This window comes from Phoca vitulina, unplaced genomic scaffold, assembly GCF_004348235.1.
Source record: "Phoca vitulina isolate PV1807 unplaced genomic scaffold, GSC_HSeal_1.0 scaffold32, whole genome shotgun sequence".
NCBI lineage: Eukaryota > Metazoa > Chordata > Mammalia > Carnivora > Phocidae > Phoca > Phoca vitulina.
Window position 1 is genome coordinate 5,318,045 of NW_022589735.1, and position 13,955 is coordinate 5,331,999.

Consider the following 13,955-nt stretch of genomic DNA (forward strand, 5'->3'; position numbering starts at 1 on the left):
ACTGGTCACATTCCTGGGAACATAAATTCTTGAGCCATAAGAAAAGCAAGTAATCACTGCAATAGTTCTGTAGTCCCAGGCATTCTAAAACAAATGTATATGACTGTTCCTGGTAGGAAAACACTCTTGTAGGCAACCAATACACTGAACTGGGAAATAACATCTTATTTACTCAATTTCTGCATTTAAAATCATCAACAGTGAAGTGCTAAGAATCACTTCAACTCATGTCCCCAAGATTCAAACTTTAGCCTCATCTTCCCACTCTACATTCTCTTCCTCGGGGATCAGCTCCTCCTATACCTCCTACTGCCTCCTTTGGTCATATGGCCCCTAATGCATTCTGGGCTCATGCCCAATATCCCCACAGTGGCCACCTGGAGCAGCTGCTGGGAGAAAGCCTGAATTAGTTCTCCACCTGAATCTGTTTCCACCTGCCCCAATACATCAATGTGTCTACTCAAGTTGGGGGACATAGAAGGCCCTTGGTAGCTGTATGCTGTAGGAATATACAAATGAACGGCATCAGGGATCCTTACGCTCGCTCAAACAGCTGAGCATGGTGGAAGTCCATCTCCAGGAACCCCAATGGTATACTTCCATGCCTTCCCTCTTGAAGCATCAAAGCACACTTTGGGGGAGAAATGGAGAGGAGATTAAGGATGTGAAGAATTCTTTCACGATGCTTGGAGGGGTGAGGAAAGATGGCCAGCTGGAAGCAGCAGAGAGAAGTCCAGTTGTTGTTAGAATGCCCCATCAGCACAGCCAAGCACAGCTGAATGTGGTTTCTGAAGTCACTGATGAACACATCTAGTCTGGGAATGGAACTCCAGCTGGTGGGCACAATCAGACGTGACAAGCTTCTCCAGGGCCTACTGAAATCATCCATATTTTCTCACGGGCAGGTGGGCATGACAGGCACCCTGGGATAAGAAGCCAAAGGGGCACCTCCTCGGCCCTTTTGGCAGCAACTCACACTGTGCCCAACGTGGGCGCCACCCCCCCAACCACACACAGCTGGGGACGTAAGCAGTCAGCAGGCATGGCAGCTTGGTGACTCAAGTCTTCTGGCCAAGAGTCACTCCTTTACCTGTCCCAAGAACTGGCACTGAAAAAAAAGCTCACATATTATAGCCAAACCCTCTTACAGCTCTTGGTGTTTTGCAGGAAATTCCACAAAATTGAAAGTTAGAGTTCAACCAGTCTATTTTTGAACACTGGATGAGAGAGCATGTAGACTGCTCCGTACTTACACTAGTCCTGCAGGACATTAATGGGAGTCAGGTTTGGGTCCAAACACAATATACACGCTGCTTTCTGTCTAGAGCAAAAACATAAAGAACCATGCTCGTTCTGTTTATCCAAAGATTTCCTAACTCCTACCAATGCCAGAAAGTAACCATTATTTTCACAACGTTAACTTCAATTTAGAAAAGGGAACTGTCAAACGTGCCGGCACCTGGTTTGTTACCTATGGAGGTCATCCAAAGGGTCACCGTTCATGTCTATGGAACTCCTCTCTACTCCAGAGATCATTTGGAAAGAAAATGGGAGGGAAACCAAAGCTTAGTACATCAGAAAAGCCACTGCCATCGCACAAAGATTTGGAATAGAAGGGAACCTGGGAGCCTCCAACGTTGACTGTGCCTTTTGAGGCTGAAATGGCAGTTACTTGAACAGTCTGGAGATTCATTCTGTTGGAATTTACCCTGGTGAGTACTTCCACAGCCTTCTACTGTGGGCTCTCTGCAGTCAAGCCTGTGAGTTCCAGCAGATGCAACAACCCCTAACAAGGACCTGATGTCAAACCCTCATGTAACTGCTAAATTAGCAGATGCATTCTCGGGTCTTCACCACTGCAATAAGCCAAATCCTGCTCTCTCCGCTGTGCTAATATGTGGTATATATGTTACCAGCCAACAAGCTGAGCCTCTCACGCTTACATTCAAAATAAGGGGAAAGGTTTCAGGGTACAGTGAAACAAGTTAAATGACACCAAAGGGAACAAACAAATCCAGAAGGTGGGATACGCCACAGGACACCTGATCCCATTTTTACAGTAAGTCAATGACATGGGGAAAGGGGAGGGGGGGGCAGGGAGGAGAAGGGGAGCTTGCTCACTCTAGATTAAAAGAATAAAGAGACCAGATGTGATGGGTGGACTTCATGTGGATCCTGATTAAAACAAAATTACTGTCCAAGGGCCTGCCTGACCTTCAGGGAAATCTGATTTTGCCTGGGTGTTAGGTGATACCAAGGAATCACGGTTTATTTTGTTAGGTGAAATAATAGCATTATGGTTTATACAAGAAAACGACCATATTTTCTAGAGATATTTACTGAAGGATGTAGGGGTAAAAGGACATGCTGTCTGGGATTTTAAATTTTAAAGCTTTTAAATGCTTTAGCAAAGAAAAGAGAAATGGAGAATTATATGAAGTAACTGATGTAAAATCTTGATAATTGTTAAATCTGAGTGCATAAGGGTTCAATGTACTATTCACTTTATTTTTAGATATGCTTAAATTTGTTCATGTTCAAAAATTCATGTGAGGGGCGCCTGGGTGGCTCAGCTGGTTAAGCGGCTGCCTTCGGCTCAGGTCATGATCTCAGGGTCCTAGGATCGAGTCCCACATCGGGCTCCCTCCTCAGCGGGGAGCCTGCTTCTCCCTCTTCCTCTGGCCCTCCTCATAGCTCATGCTCGTGCTCTCTCTCTCTAATAAGTAAATAAAATCTTTAAAAAATTAAATCAAAAAATCAAAAAATAAAAATTCATGTGAAAAAATTGAAGCACTGAGCTAAAAATCTCTGGTAATAAAATGTCTAAAAGTTCCCAAATCTATAATATAGGAAAGAGTTATAAAAACACAATGCAGGGGCGCCTGGCTGGCTCAGATGGCTAAGCGTCTGCCTTCAGCTCAGGTCATGATCCTGGGGTCCTGGGATCGAGCCCTGCATCGGGCTCCCTGCTCGGCGGGGAGTCTGCTTCTCCCCCTCCCTGTGCTTCTCCCCCTGCTCATTCTCTCTCTCTCTCTCTGTCTCTATCTCTGTGTCTCGAATGAATAAATAAAAAAATCTTAAAAAAAAACACAATGCAGGGCGCCTGGCTGGCTCAGGTGGAAGAACATGCAACTCTTGATCTCAGGGTTTTGAGTTTGAGCCCCAGGTTCGGTGTGGAGATTACTTAAAAAATAAAATCTTTAAAAAAAAAGGGGGGGGGTTTTGCCTTTTCCTCCAAAAAAATTTCTAAGAAGTACCAATTCTGCATCTCCCAGCAGCCACAGAATCTGGGCGGCTCTTGTCTCTCTTCATACGGAGGGTGTACTTCATATCCACAGGGCAAACTGGCAGTACCGGTCTCTCCCCAGCCGACAGATCCAGCCAAGAACTGGCTTCAGAGAGCTCAGCCTCCTTGTCCTGTTTCCATATGGTTTTTCTGATTGGGGCCAGGGTTGGGTGGGGAGGGAAAGTTTGCTTGTTGTAACATACAGATTTTTCTGGTCTCTGAAACGAGGTGGGTTACAAAGATGAGCCCTGTTAAATCCTGCCACCATAATGCTTCAAGGGATTAACACACCTTCCTTGGACAGATATATATTTATATATATTCTTTAAATCTATATTCTAATCTTATTAATAAGTACATTCCATGGGGCGCCTGGGTGGCTCAGTTAGTTAAGCATCTGCCTCCGGCTCAGGTCATGATCTCAGGGTCCTGGGATCCAGCCCCGCTTCAGGCTCCCTGCTGGGCAGGGATCTGCCTCTCCCTCTCCCTCTGCCCCTCCCCCTGCTCATGCCCTCCCTCTCTCTCTCTCTGTCTCAAATAAATAAATAAAATCTTTAAAAAATTAAATTAAGCTCTCAAATAAATAAATCTTTTTAAAAGTAAAATAAGTTAAAAAAAAATACATTCCTGGGGCGCCTGGTGGCTCAGTCATTGGGCGTCTGCCTTTGGCTCGGGTCATGATCCCAGGGTCCTGGGATCGAGCCCTACATCGGGCTCTCTGCTTGGTGGGAAGCCTGCTTCTCCCTCTCCCACTCCCCCTGCTTGTGTTCCCTCTCTCGCTGTGTCTCTCTCTGTCAAATAAATAAATAAAATCTTAAAAAAAAAAATACATTCCTGAGGCGCCTGGGGGACTCAGTGGGCTGAGTGTCTGACTCTTGGTTCCGGCTCAGATCATGATCTCATGGTCGTGCGATCGAGCCCCACATCAGGCTCTGCACTCAGTGCAGAGTCTGCTTCAGATTCTGTCTCCCTCTCCCTCTCTAAAATAAATAAATAAAATCTTTAAAAAATAATAATAAGTACATTCCTGAGTTCCTTCAAAGAACACTGGTATTGTAATTTTTAAGTAATAGATTACTTTATATTCCATTTTACCCCTATCGGTGACACACAGAATAAATAGAGCTCATTATGGGATAAAAACTCAGTAGCTTCTAACTTAGTGGCTACAGACCCTCAGTTCAGGAGTCACAAACTGCAAATGATTTTAAAGAATGACCCTTAATTCCTCCTTAACGCAGAAAGTCAAATAATTATCTGGCAAGTTGGTCACTGTGACAGTGAAACCTTATATTGCCCTAAGGTGCCAGAGGCCATTGTTAAGACACTTGTCCTCTCCTTCAATCCCTCTCTGAAGAGGATAAAACAAGACAGCTTACCCATTTTCGGTGACTTTTGCCATCTAACTACTTAGCTAAAATAGCAGCTACAATCCAAATCAACTTCAGCATCGTAAGAATTATTATAGATGGTTAAAACCATTTACCTACAGAGTTCACCATTCTTCTTCTACCTTCTAATTATTCTCCAACACAATGCATTGATTGGTAAAGTCACCATCATCACTTGAATTTCTGGGTTATAAAATGTGTGCATACTCCCCCATCCCAATTTCTGGGCTTTAAGAATGCTATTTCTCTCTTTGAATATCATTAATATAATTCCCTGAGTTGGTTTACTTTATGTAAAAAAAAAATACAGGAAGAATTTTTTTCATTAGAAATAATGAAAAATCCTCAGGCTCAAGTTTAAATCATTTTGTAATTAAGCACTAATTGTACAAAAGACTGTTCAAAAGGGGAGCTTAAATTGACAACTGAATTTGTTCATGTGAACTGCCTTCCACATACATGATGGCAAGATGTGCATCGGGTTTGACGTGCATCGGGTTTGACATCCATTTTGGAAGCAATCACACAGAAGCAGCTGCTTTTTCAATAAACTTGGCCAGTTTCACATCTCTCTTGGTCAGTCCACCACAGTCGTGTGACGTTAGGGTTATCTGCACCTAAGAAACACAGAAGCGGTTTTTCAAACCTGGAGCTGCAATTCATGGTTCTCATCTTGGGTGGTTTGGAAATCAATCTATTATTCAACATTCACATTTCAGAATTGGGGAGATTAAATGATTTACAAAATACTACATTATGAATAAGCACAGCATTTCCAAAACTGAATAAACTCCGGGGGCACAGTCTGCTTCGGGCTGGGCCCAGCAGCCGCCCAGGGATAAAAAGGTCCTCTCATGTGAAGGGCAATTCAGCTGCCAGAATCTGAAATCTTTTCTCTCAAAAAAAAAAAAAAAAAAGAGAGCCCAAGAGAGACTAAGGTTCCATTTTAACTCCCATTACTTTAATTACACGACTATTTTCAGGCCACTGAGAAAGACCAAGCTATCAAATGTAGTATCTTAGCAACTACGTTCAGAAAAGCCCATTTCCAAATTAGAGAAGTGGGACAGGGGTGGGGTGGGGTGGAGGAACAGACTGTGGCTTCTTGAAAAATCAATTAAAAAGTACAAGCAAAATTATGAACAAAGAGAGGCAAGTAGGAAGGAAAAGTTTATCATGGTACCTGCATATTCTGAATTATTCCAATAAATCACAAGTACATCAAGAAATGTTCTCTTTTTTCAAAGAGAATTTTTAAAAAGAAAACAGAACCACATAGAAATCTAGATGATATTTCAAATGGCATGACCATAAAGGCAAGGACATTTGGGATGGAGCGGGGAGACCATGATTCTTCTTACTGAGCCCCCTTAAAAACTACTTAAAATCTTTTTAGCCTGCCCTTTGTCTTAAGAAGGCCAGTTCCCACTTAGAATGTAGAATTTAATAAACAGTTATTTTTAAAGCACAGTTCTTGAGCATAATTATTTCAGTAAGTTAAATAAGGCCATCTCTCTCTTATTTGCTACCATTACTTTCAAAAATTTATCTTAGGAGGGTATAAAATTTATCTGCATGGCTCATTTTCAAGTTTAATTCAGGAGCTTAATTTGGCCCAACTAGCTCATATTAGTTTCAGTAGAAGACAAGCATGAAAATAAAGAATTTGGTCACTGCTGTCTTGAGCGGATTGGAAAATTTGTTACTAATTTGCAGTAATACCCAGGAATCCTCAGTGAAAGAATAAGAGAATGCTTTCCTAAGCACAATGACACTTGACACATCCCTGCATAGGATAACAAGGAAGAATGGAGTTTCTTAAACTCCATAGCTAAGGTGATCCCCAAATAAGGCAATTTAGTTACCTTGTTGTACACATTGAACCATTCCGGGTGATGATTCATCTTCTCTGCTTGCAGGGCGACTCGGGACATAAAGCCAAATGCCTGCATAAGATGAAGCTGAAACTGATTAGTGGCATTGCCATCTACTCTGGACCTGGGGGGCGGGGGGGGGGGGGGGGGGGGAGAGAGAGACCAGAACAATCCAGCCAGATAAAGACAAGGCTAGGATCCTTAGGGAAACCTGGAGAAATCAAATATGAAAAGGATTGCTCTCCACAGAGCTGGGGTAACAGTGTAGCAGGACCGTGACCTGCTGCTCAATGGTGAAAAACAATCAGGCTCAAATAAACAAACCAGGAAATTGGTCTCACCCAGTGACCTGTCTGGACTGTTTAATTGTCCTCAGGACAAGACTCGCCAAAATAGCACAGGAGTAATTTCCCTCCAACCAAGTGCCCTGGATCTCACTACCTGGCCCCAAATCTTAGGGGCTACTTTTCTTGCATCACCACCCCTTTTGTGTTTGGTCGCTGGGTTGCTAACTAAGTCATCAATCCCAAGACTATGGAAAAATATCTTACTGAACAACTTCCCCATCCTAGCTCCCAGACAGGACAGGAGGGGATAAAAGACTTTTTTGACATCTAGAGTGAAACAGGGACGTCTGGGTTGCCTGCTCTGGGTCTCCTTGCTATTGCCCAGCAATGCCACGTGGAACAGAAAGCGCTCCTCCCCCAGGCAGGGGGTGGCGGACTCAGGCACACGCGTAAGTGCGGACCTGTAGGGCTCAGTCTTCATTCCATAGGGAAAGTGCAAACCTAATTTTGCTAAGCAGAGGCAAACTTATCCTGAGAGGATGAAAAGCTTTTTTTCTTTTGCTTGCTTTCCAATTTTTATGAAGGTAATTGCAAACAATAGGAGGGTCTGTCTCTAATGTGTCCAGAAGACAGAAATACTTGGTAAGACTCTAAGGTAATGGTACATTAACTACAAATTTACAGTGGAATTCACAGGCCAGTACCCACTGTAGCCATATAAATAAATATTTAACTTCATTACCCCCATCCAGAAAAACCAATGTGATGGTAGTTGAGCTATGTTTTTTGGATCACCAAATTAGAGCACATTTCCAAGTTAAGAGTGAGAAGTAGGGAAGATGCCATTTTAAACCATTCTATGTTATTCATAATGGTTTTTATGTCAGAATGATTTTATTCAGGATAAAAACTCCCATTTTGGTCTTTAATTAAAGGCCTGAAGGTTTTTCCCTGTCAGGAAAAGGAGGAACATTCAAGCAAAATCCATTTAACCATGTATGGAATTATCAGTGGAAAACAATATTCACTCTCCCCTTCCTCTTCTCATCTCATAATCTGATTCTCTAGATTGTGTCAAATGTGAAATTCAGAGTTAAACTGCATTAAATGATGTATAATGAGAATTTTTTAGTCTATTTTGCCTATAATGCCTTATTCTTGTTTAGCTTCAAGACTACCAAAAAAGTTAATCACAATCCCTGAGAAATAGTAATACAGTCATTAAGGGCATAGGCTTTTGAGCCAGGGAGGCCTGAATTCAAATTCCCAACGTACAACCTGTCATGCGAGCCTCAGTTCTCTGATCAGTAAGCTGAGGATAATAATAAAAAGTTCATGTAGTCATCCTAATAAAAAATGAGATAGGGATATAAAAGCACTTAGCACAGCACTTGGCACTGGGTAAGAGATCAGTAATGGCCGATACAACGACCACATACTGCTCTGGCGAGACTGCATATGATAACCCTCACAGAATGTAAGATAGGTGAAAAGCCCTCCCACAGCCTTAAGAATCTAAGATCCCAGTAGCTGTCTCCCAGAAGAATGGTGCTTTCCTATTCCGCATGCCATAAACAGAGACTCAAACCCACACACCAGACAAACAGATCACATACTGCAGGGTAACACCCTGATGCACACTGCCTAGGGAAAACACAATAATGACAAGATATTAGGTGGGCAAAGTCAGTCCCTACCCAAGTTCTTAAGCCCTGTGGCCACAATTTCTTTGAACTATGCTATCCTAAAGGTCCAAAGTGATGCTTAGCATCCCTTACTATTTCCCAAGAACCGAGTGGATCAAGGGGATGATTTGAACACAGTCAGAAGTACTCCTCAAATCTTTGATTACCAGCATGCTATCAGCATGGTAGGAAAATCTACTCCATCACAGATACGGCTTAAAAGAAAACACCCCTTGGGGTGCCTGGGTGGCTCAGTCGATTAAGCATCCAACTCTTGATCTCAGCTCAGGTCTCAATCTCTCAGTCCTGAGTTCAAGCCCTGCAATGGGCTCCACACTGGGCATGGAGCCTACATAGAGAGAGAGAGAACACCCACATTCTAAGAGTTACATTGATCAAAGAAAAACCTTGGGGCACCTGGATGACTCAGTCAGTTAAACATCTGCCTTCTGCTCAGGTCATGATCCCAGGGTCCTGGGATCAAGCCCCACATGGGCTCTCTGCTCTCTGCTCTTGAGCCTGCCTCTCCTCTCCCTCTGCCTCCCACTCTGCCTACTTGGGTACTCACTCTCTCTCTCTCAAATAAATAAAATCTTAAAAAAAAAAAAAACCTGCTAAGATATCTATATACAGTGTAAAAAGAAAAACAAAGGACACTTCCAAAGATCCTCCAAATTTATGTATTCCTTAGCTTTACATATTTCCCTTCAACTGTCACCTAATATTTGCATTTAATAAAATATCATAAGCTTGATAAACCATTTACACAGGATCTACTCCTAATTCTTCCCAAGGGAAGGAACACTTGCTCCTGCTCTGGGAGCAAGGAGACAATTTCATAATCCTTCTTCCATATAACAGAACCAAATAATCCCCAAAATATTTATTTTTAAATCTGCAAATTAAAAACATTCACAACAGTACACATTCAAATTAAAGTAAAAGGATTTCTGCAAGAAAGTGAAATGAGTGGATAGGAGAGGAAAAAAAGCAAAACCTCAAAAGGGAAGTTTGATTATCTGGCATTCATAAAGAAGGAATATGACTGAACAGCAAAACGGGCAGATGGTGAAAAGCATCTGTCCCTTCTTTCTAAGATTTCTTTTTTACAGCCCTAGCTAGTTTTTCCCAGGATGCCAGTTGGAACCTACAGGCTTTGAGCTAGGTAAGAGTCCAGGCTTTCTAAAACTATTCCATCAATGAAAACTGCAAAGAGTGTGAGGCAGAATGCACACCACTAACAATACAGTGAGAAGCTGAGAGGACAGGACTAAAAAAATGGACAAAATGAAGTAGAAGTCAGCAAGAATTTGTAACAATTAGAAAATAAGTACATATCACTTCTCGGCCTTTTGGCTAAGATCAAGTGTAGAAAATAAGTAGAACACAAAGGAGATCTAACAGATAACTTTTGTGAATAAGACAACAACAAACAAACAAACACAGAAAGAAATGAGAGATGTAATTCAAAAAATTTTTCCAGAAATAAAATATTTAAATTTATAGATTCAAAGAATTCAACCATTTCTAGACATCCTAATGAAGTTAATGAATTTGAAGATTAAAAAATCCTTTGGCATCTAGCCAAAAAGATCAATTCACCTATAAGGATGAAAATAATCTGGCTGACTTCAAACTTCCACATACCAGCCCTGAACAAAAGAAGTCAGAGGAGCAATGCCTATAAAGACTTTAGGAAATCAAAATGCAAAGAATTTTATACCCAGCTAAACTGTTGTTCAAAATTAATACAAGAGACCTAATTTTTAAAAGACATTAACTCAGGGAATAACTCCCCTTCACCCTTTCTAAGGAAACTTTTATTAAAGGATGAAATACAAGTAACTAGAGACGGATGGAGAAACAATATAAAAGTTATCAGCAGTGAGCAACTAATTCACTCACGTCTAGGAATAAATTTAAAACAATTGTGGGGATTGTAGTCACAGAATGGAATGTCAATGTTATAAACTATTAAAAGATGTGGAAGAAATGGGGAAGGTAGATTAAAGTTTAAAAATTCTAAAAGCTGCAAGATCAGAAGCATATTTCAAAGTATAAAACTAAGCACTAGAAACAAAAAATAAAATGTAACAAAACTGCCTGGTGTAGGGAAAGTAAGAGAAAGTAGAAGTTTAATTTTGATATTGCTTAGTGGGGAGACCACTATCTAAGGAAATGCTATCTAAAGAAACAGAGGATTAAGTTTGCTATGTAAAATTATAGGTATAACAGTATCCACAAGAAGAACAAAAATAATAACAGAAACACTCACAATTAGGTTCAAGGAAAGCACAAGTAAAATAAAGCAAACAAAACACAATCCAGGGCACCTGGGTGGTTCAGTCAGTTAAGCATCTGCCTTCAGCTCAGGTCATGAACCCAGCGTCCTGGGATGGAGTCCCGCATCGGGGGTCCCTGCTCAGCGGGGAGTCTGCCTCTCCCTCTGCCCCTACACCTCCCCCTGCTCGTGTCCTCTCTCTCTCTCTCTCTAAGTGAATAAATTTTAAAAATCTTAAAAAAAAAAAATAAAACACAATCCATATCATAATTTAAATTAAGGGAGGAAAAAAAGTATATTGGTTCTGTCATGTTTTACAAGACCAAACATCTTTCCAATCAATAAATGTAAAGAGCCATAATCCAACTGATTAAAAGAAGAGAAAACTTGGGGTGCCTGGCTGGCCCAGTTGGTAGAGCATGCAACTCTTGATCTCAGGGTTGTGAGTTTGAGCCCCATGTTGGGTGTGGAGATTACTTAAATAAATAAAACTTTAAAGAAAAGAAAAAAAAAGAAGAGGAAGCTTTAATGGATCACAAAGCAAAACTCAACTCAAGTTGGAAATAAAAGGACACAGGCAAATGTAAAAAAAAAAAATTTTTTTTTAACTTATAAAAGTACATCCATAATGAAGATTGAATAATTTTGAGTACCTATACTACAAGTAACACAGCATCAAAATCAATGAGGCAGAAATGACAGGAAATACAAGACAAATAGAAACATCCATAGTGGAAACTTTAATTTCCATTTCTTAACCCATGGCACAGTAACCAAACAAAATCAAGGATATAGACTACTTAAATATATCATTGAAAAGGTAGATCCAATTAATATACTTTAAACTCTAAACAATGAGAATATATCTTTTAAAGTGTCTACTCAACATTCACAGAAACTGAACACATATTGGCCCACAAAGAAAATCTCAATCAATTCCAAAAAGTAGAAATAGTGCTGACAACATTCTTGGTTAAAATTAAAAACAAAACGAGAAGGCAAAAGTAGCAAAAATAAAGTACTACCTGGAAATGTTTTTAAATCCTTCTTTTAAAGTCTTGATTCACAGAAGAAATCAAAACCGAAACTGAATAGAAATTAATCATGTATGTACTATATACAGGACACATGTAAAGCAATAATCAGAATAAACACTCTTAAATACTTAAATTAAGAAAGTGAAAGAAGGGGCACCTGGGTGGCTCAGTCGTTAAGCATCTGCCTTCGGCTCAGGTCATGGTCCCAGGGTCCTGGGATCGAGCCCCGCATCGGGCTCCCTGCTCGGCGGGAAGCCTGCTTCTCCCTCTCCCACTCCCCCTGCTTGTGTTCCCTCTCTCACTGTGTCTCCCTCTGTCAAATAAATAAATAAAATCTTAAAAAAAAAAAAAAAGAACGTGAAAGAAAATAAGTAAATAAAAATAAACTTAGGGAGGAGAACAAGAATGAATATAAAGAGAACAGCAGATATAAATGAACAGGAAAGAAAAAAATGGCAGAACTGATAAATCCAAAAGCTGAAACAATTATGTAATAGAAAATTGGTTACTTCATCTAAAGACAAACAAAAGACAGGGAGAAAAGGTACAGATAAACAAAACAGGAAATGAGAATAGTGAAGTAACTACAGATAAAGGAAATTTCAAAACATAAAAACAAATTTTAAATAAATGCAAGTATTTATATAAATAAATTTCAAAACATAGGTAAAATAGTTCTCTAATAAAAATTATCCAAAAAATTTATCAAAACTGACCCCAGAAGAGAAAAACATATAAAAAGGACTGACACCAAAAAGTAACAGTTCCTAGTCATTTCACAGAGAAATTCTACAAAACCTTGAAGGCAGAGTTAACTCTAATACTAATTAAACTGCTCCAGAGCACAGAAAAAGAGGGACATTTCCAAATTATTTAAACTACTAACACTCTCCAAAAAAAATAAATAAATAAATAAACTACTAACACTCTCCAAGTTCCCACAAAGATAGCATGTAACAATGAAAGTATAGGTTGATTTCATATTAAGTGAAATCTTAATAAACAAAACCTACCAATACACTAAAAGAGCAAAGCACCATGAGCAAATGGGATTCATTTTAAGAATGCAAGGAATGTTCAATATAAGGAATATATTGATATAACTCACCATATCAATAAATCAAGAGAAAAATCATATAATGACTTCCATAAATTCTGAAAAGATATTTGATAAATTCAGTATCTCTTATGTATTAAAACTCTTAATAAAATAAGAATATATGGGCCTCTCTTTTTTGTGGTTATCAACTGTTTTCTTTATTTATAACAAGTAATGAGTACAAAAAATGCTTTATATTTGGAGGGTAAAATAGGAGCATGTAACCACAGCGTCAAAATATACATACCCAAATTGGCCACATGGATAATCATCACTGTTTGTTCATAAAAGCAGCAGTTAGGAAGAACCCAAGTTGGACCCCTCTTTAAATAGAATATATTCTCAGTCCAAAAGGTAATATTATTCTTAAAAGGGAAACACTAGACGATTCCCATTAAAGTCAAGAATAACCCTCCCCCCCAAAAAAAGCCTTTTATACAAACAATAACTAATTAGAAAATATATTGGAAGAAAAGATTCCCTCTAAAGTGGCACCAAAAATTAACTAGTAAACTTGGCAAGAAATATATGAATTCTATAGGCAGAAGACTTGAAACCACTATGAAATAATGGGTAGATCTTACTACATTAAAATTTTTCTCTCTATGGCAATAAAAACCAACAAATAAAACTAAAAGACAAACAACAAGCTGGATTTGCAGTACATATTTCCTTGGCATATAAAGAACTCCTACAAATTAATAAGAAAAAGATCAACCACCCAATTTTTTTAAATGGGCAAAGGACATAATAGGTAACAAATGGAAGCAAATGGTTCTTAAACACTAAAACTGCTAAGACTCATACACGGTAAGAGAAGCACAAATTAATACTAACTTTTATATCAACTATATCTCAGTAAAGCTGCAGGGAGTGGGAAACTAAGTTAAACCTATCAGTTTGGTAAAGATCAAAAAGTCTGATAATACTCTGTTGATGAGGATGCAGGAGAAAAGGCACTCACACACTGCTGGTGAACATTACCTGATACATCATCACTCTGGAAGAGAATTTG

General features: G+C 39.6%; 1 protein-coding gene across 1 annotated transcript in view; it reads right to left on the minus strand.

The window, feature by feature from the left end:
* Nucleotides 1-4,361: 4,361 nt before the first annotated feature.
* The window catches only part of PCBD2 (pterin-4 alpha-carbinolamine dehydratase 2), a 49,303-nt gene continuing 39,709 nt past the window's right edge, over nt 4,362-13,955 (minus strand). Inside the window, exons 3-4 of the mRNA XM_032425217.1 lie at nt 6,543-6,623; nt 4,362-5,294 (exon numbers count right to left, since the gene is read on the minus strand). Coding sequence (XP_032281108.1) covers nt 5,199-5,294; nt 6,543-6,623 — 177 coding nt within the window. The 3' untranslated portion in view covers nt 4,362-5,198. The remainder of the gene's footprint in view (nt 5,295-6,542; nt 6,624-13,955) is intronic.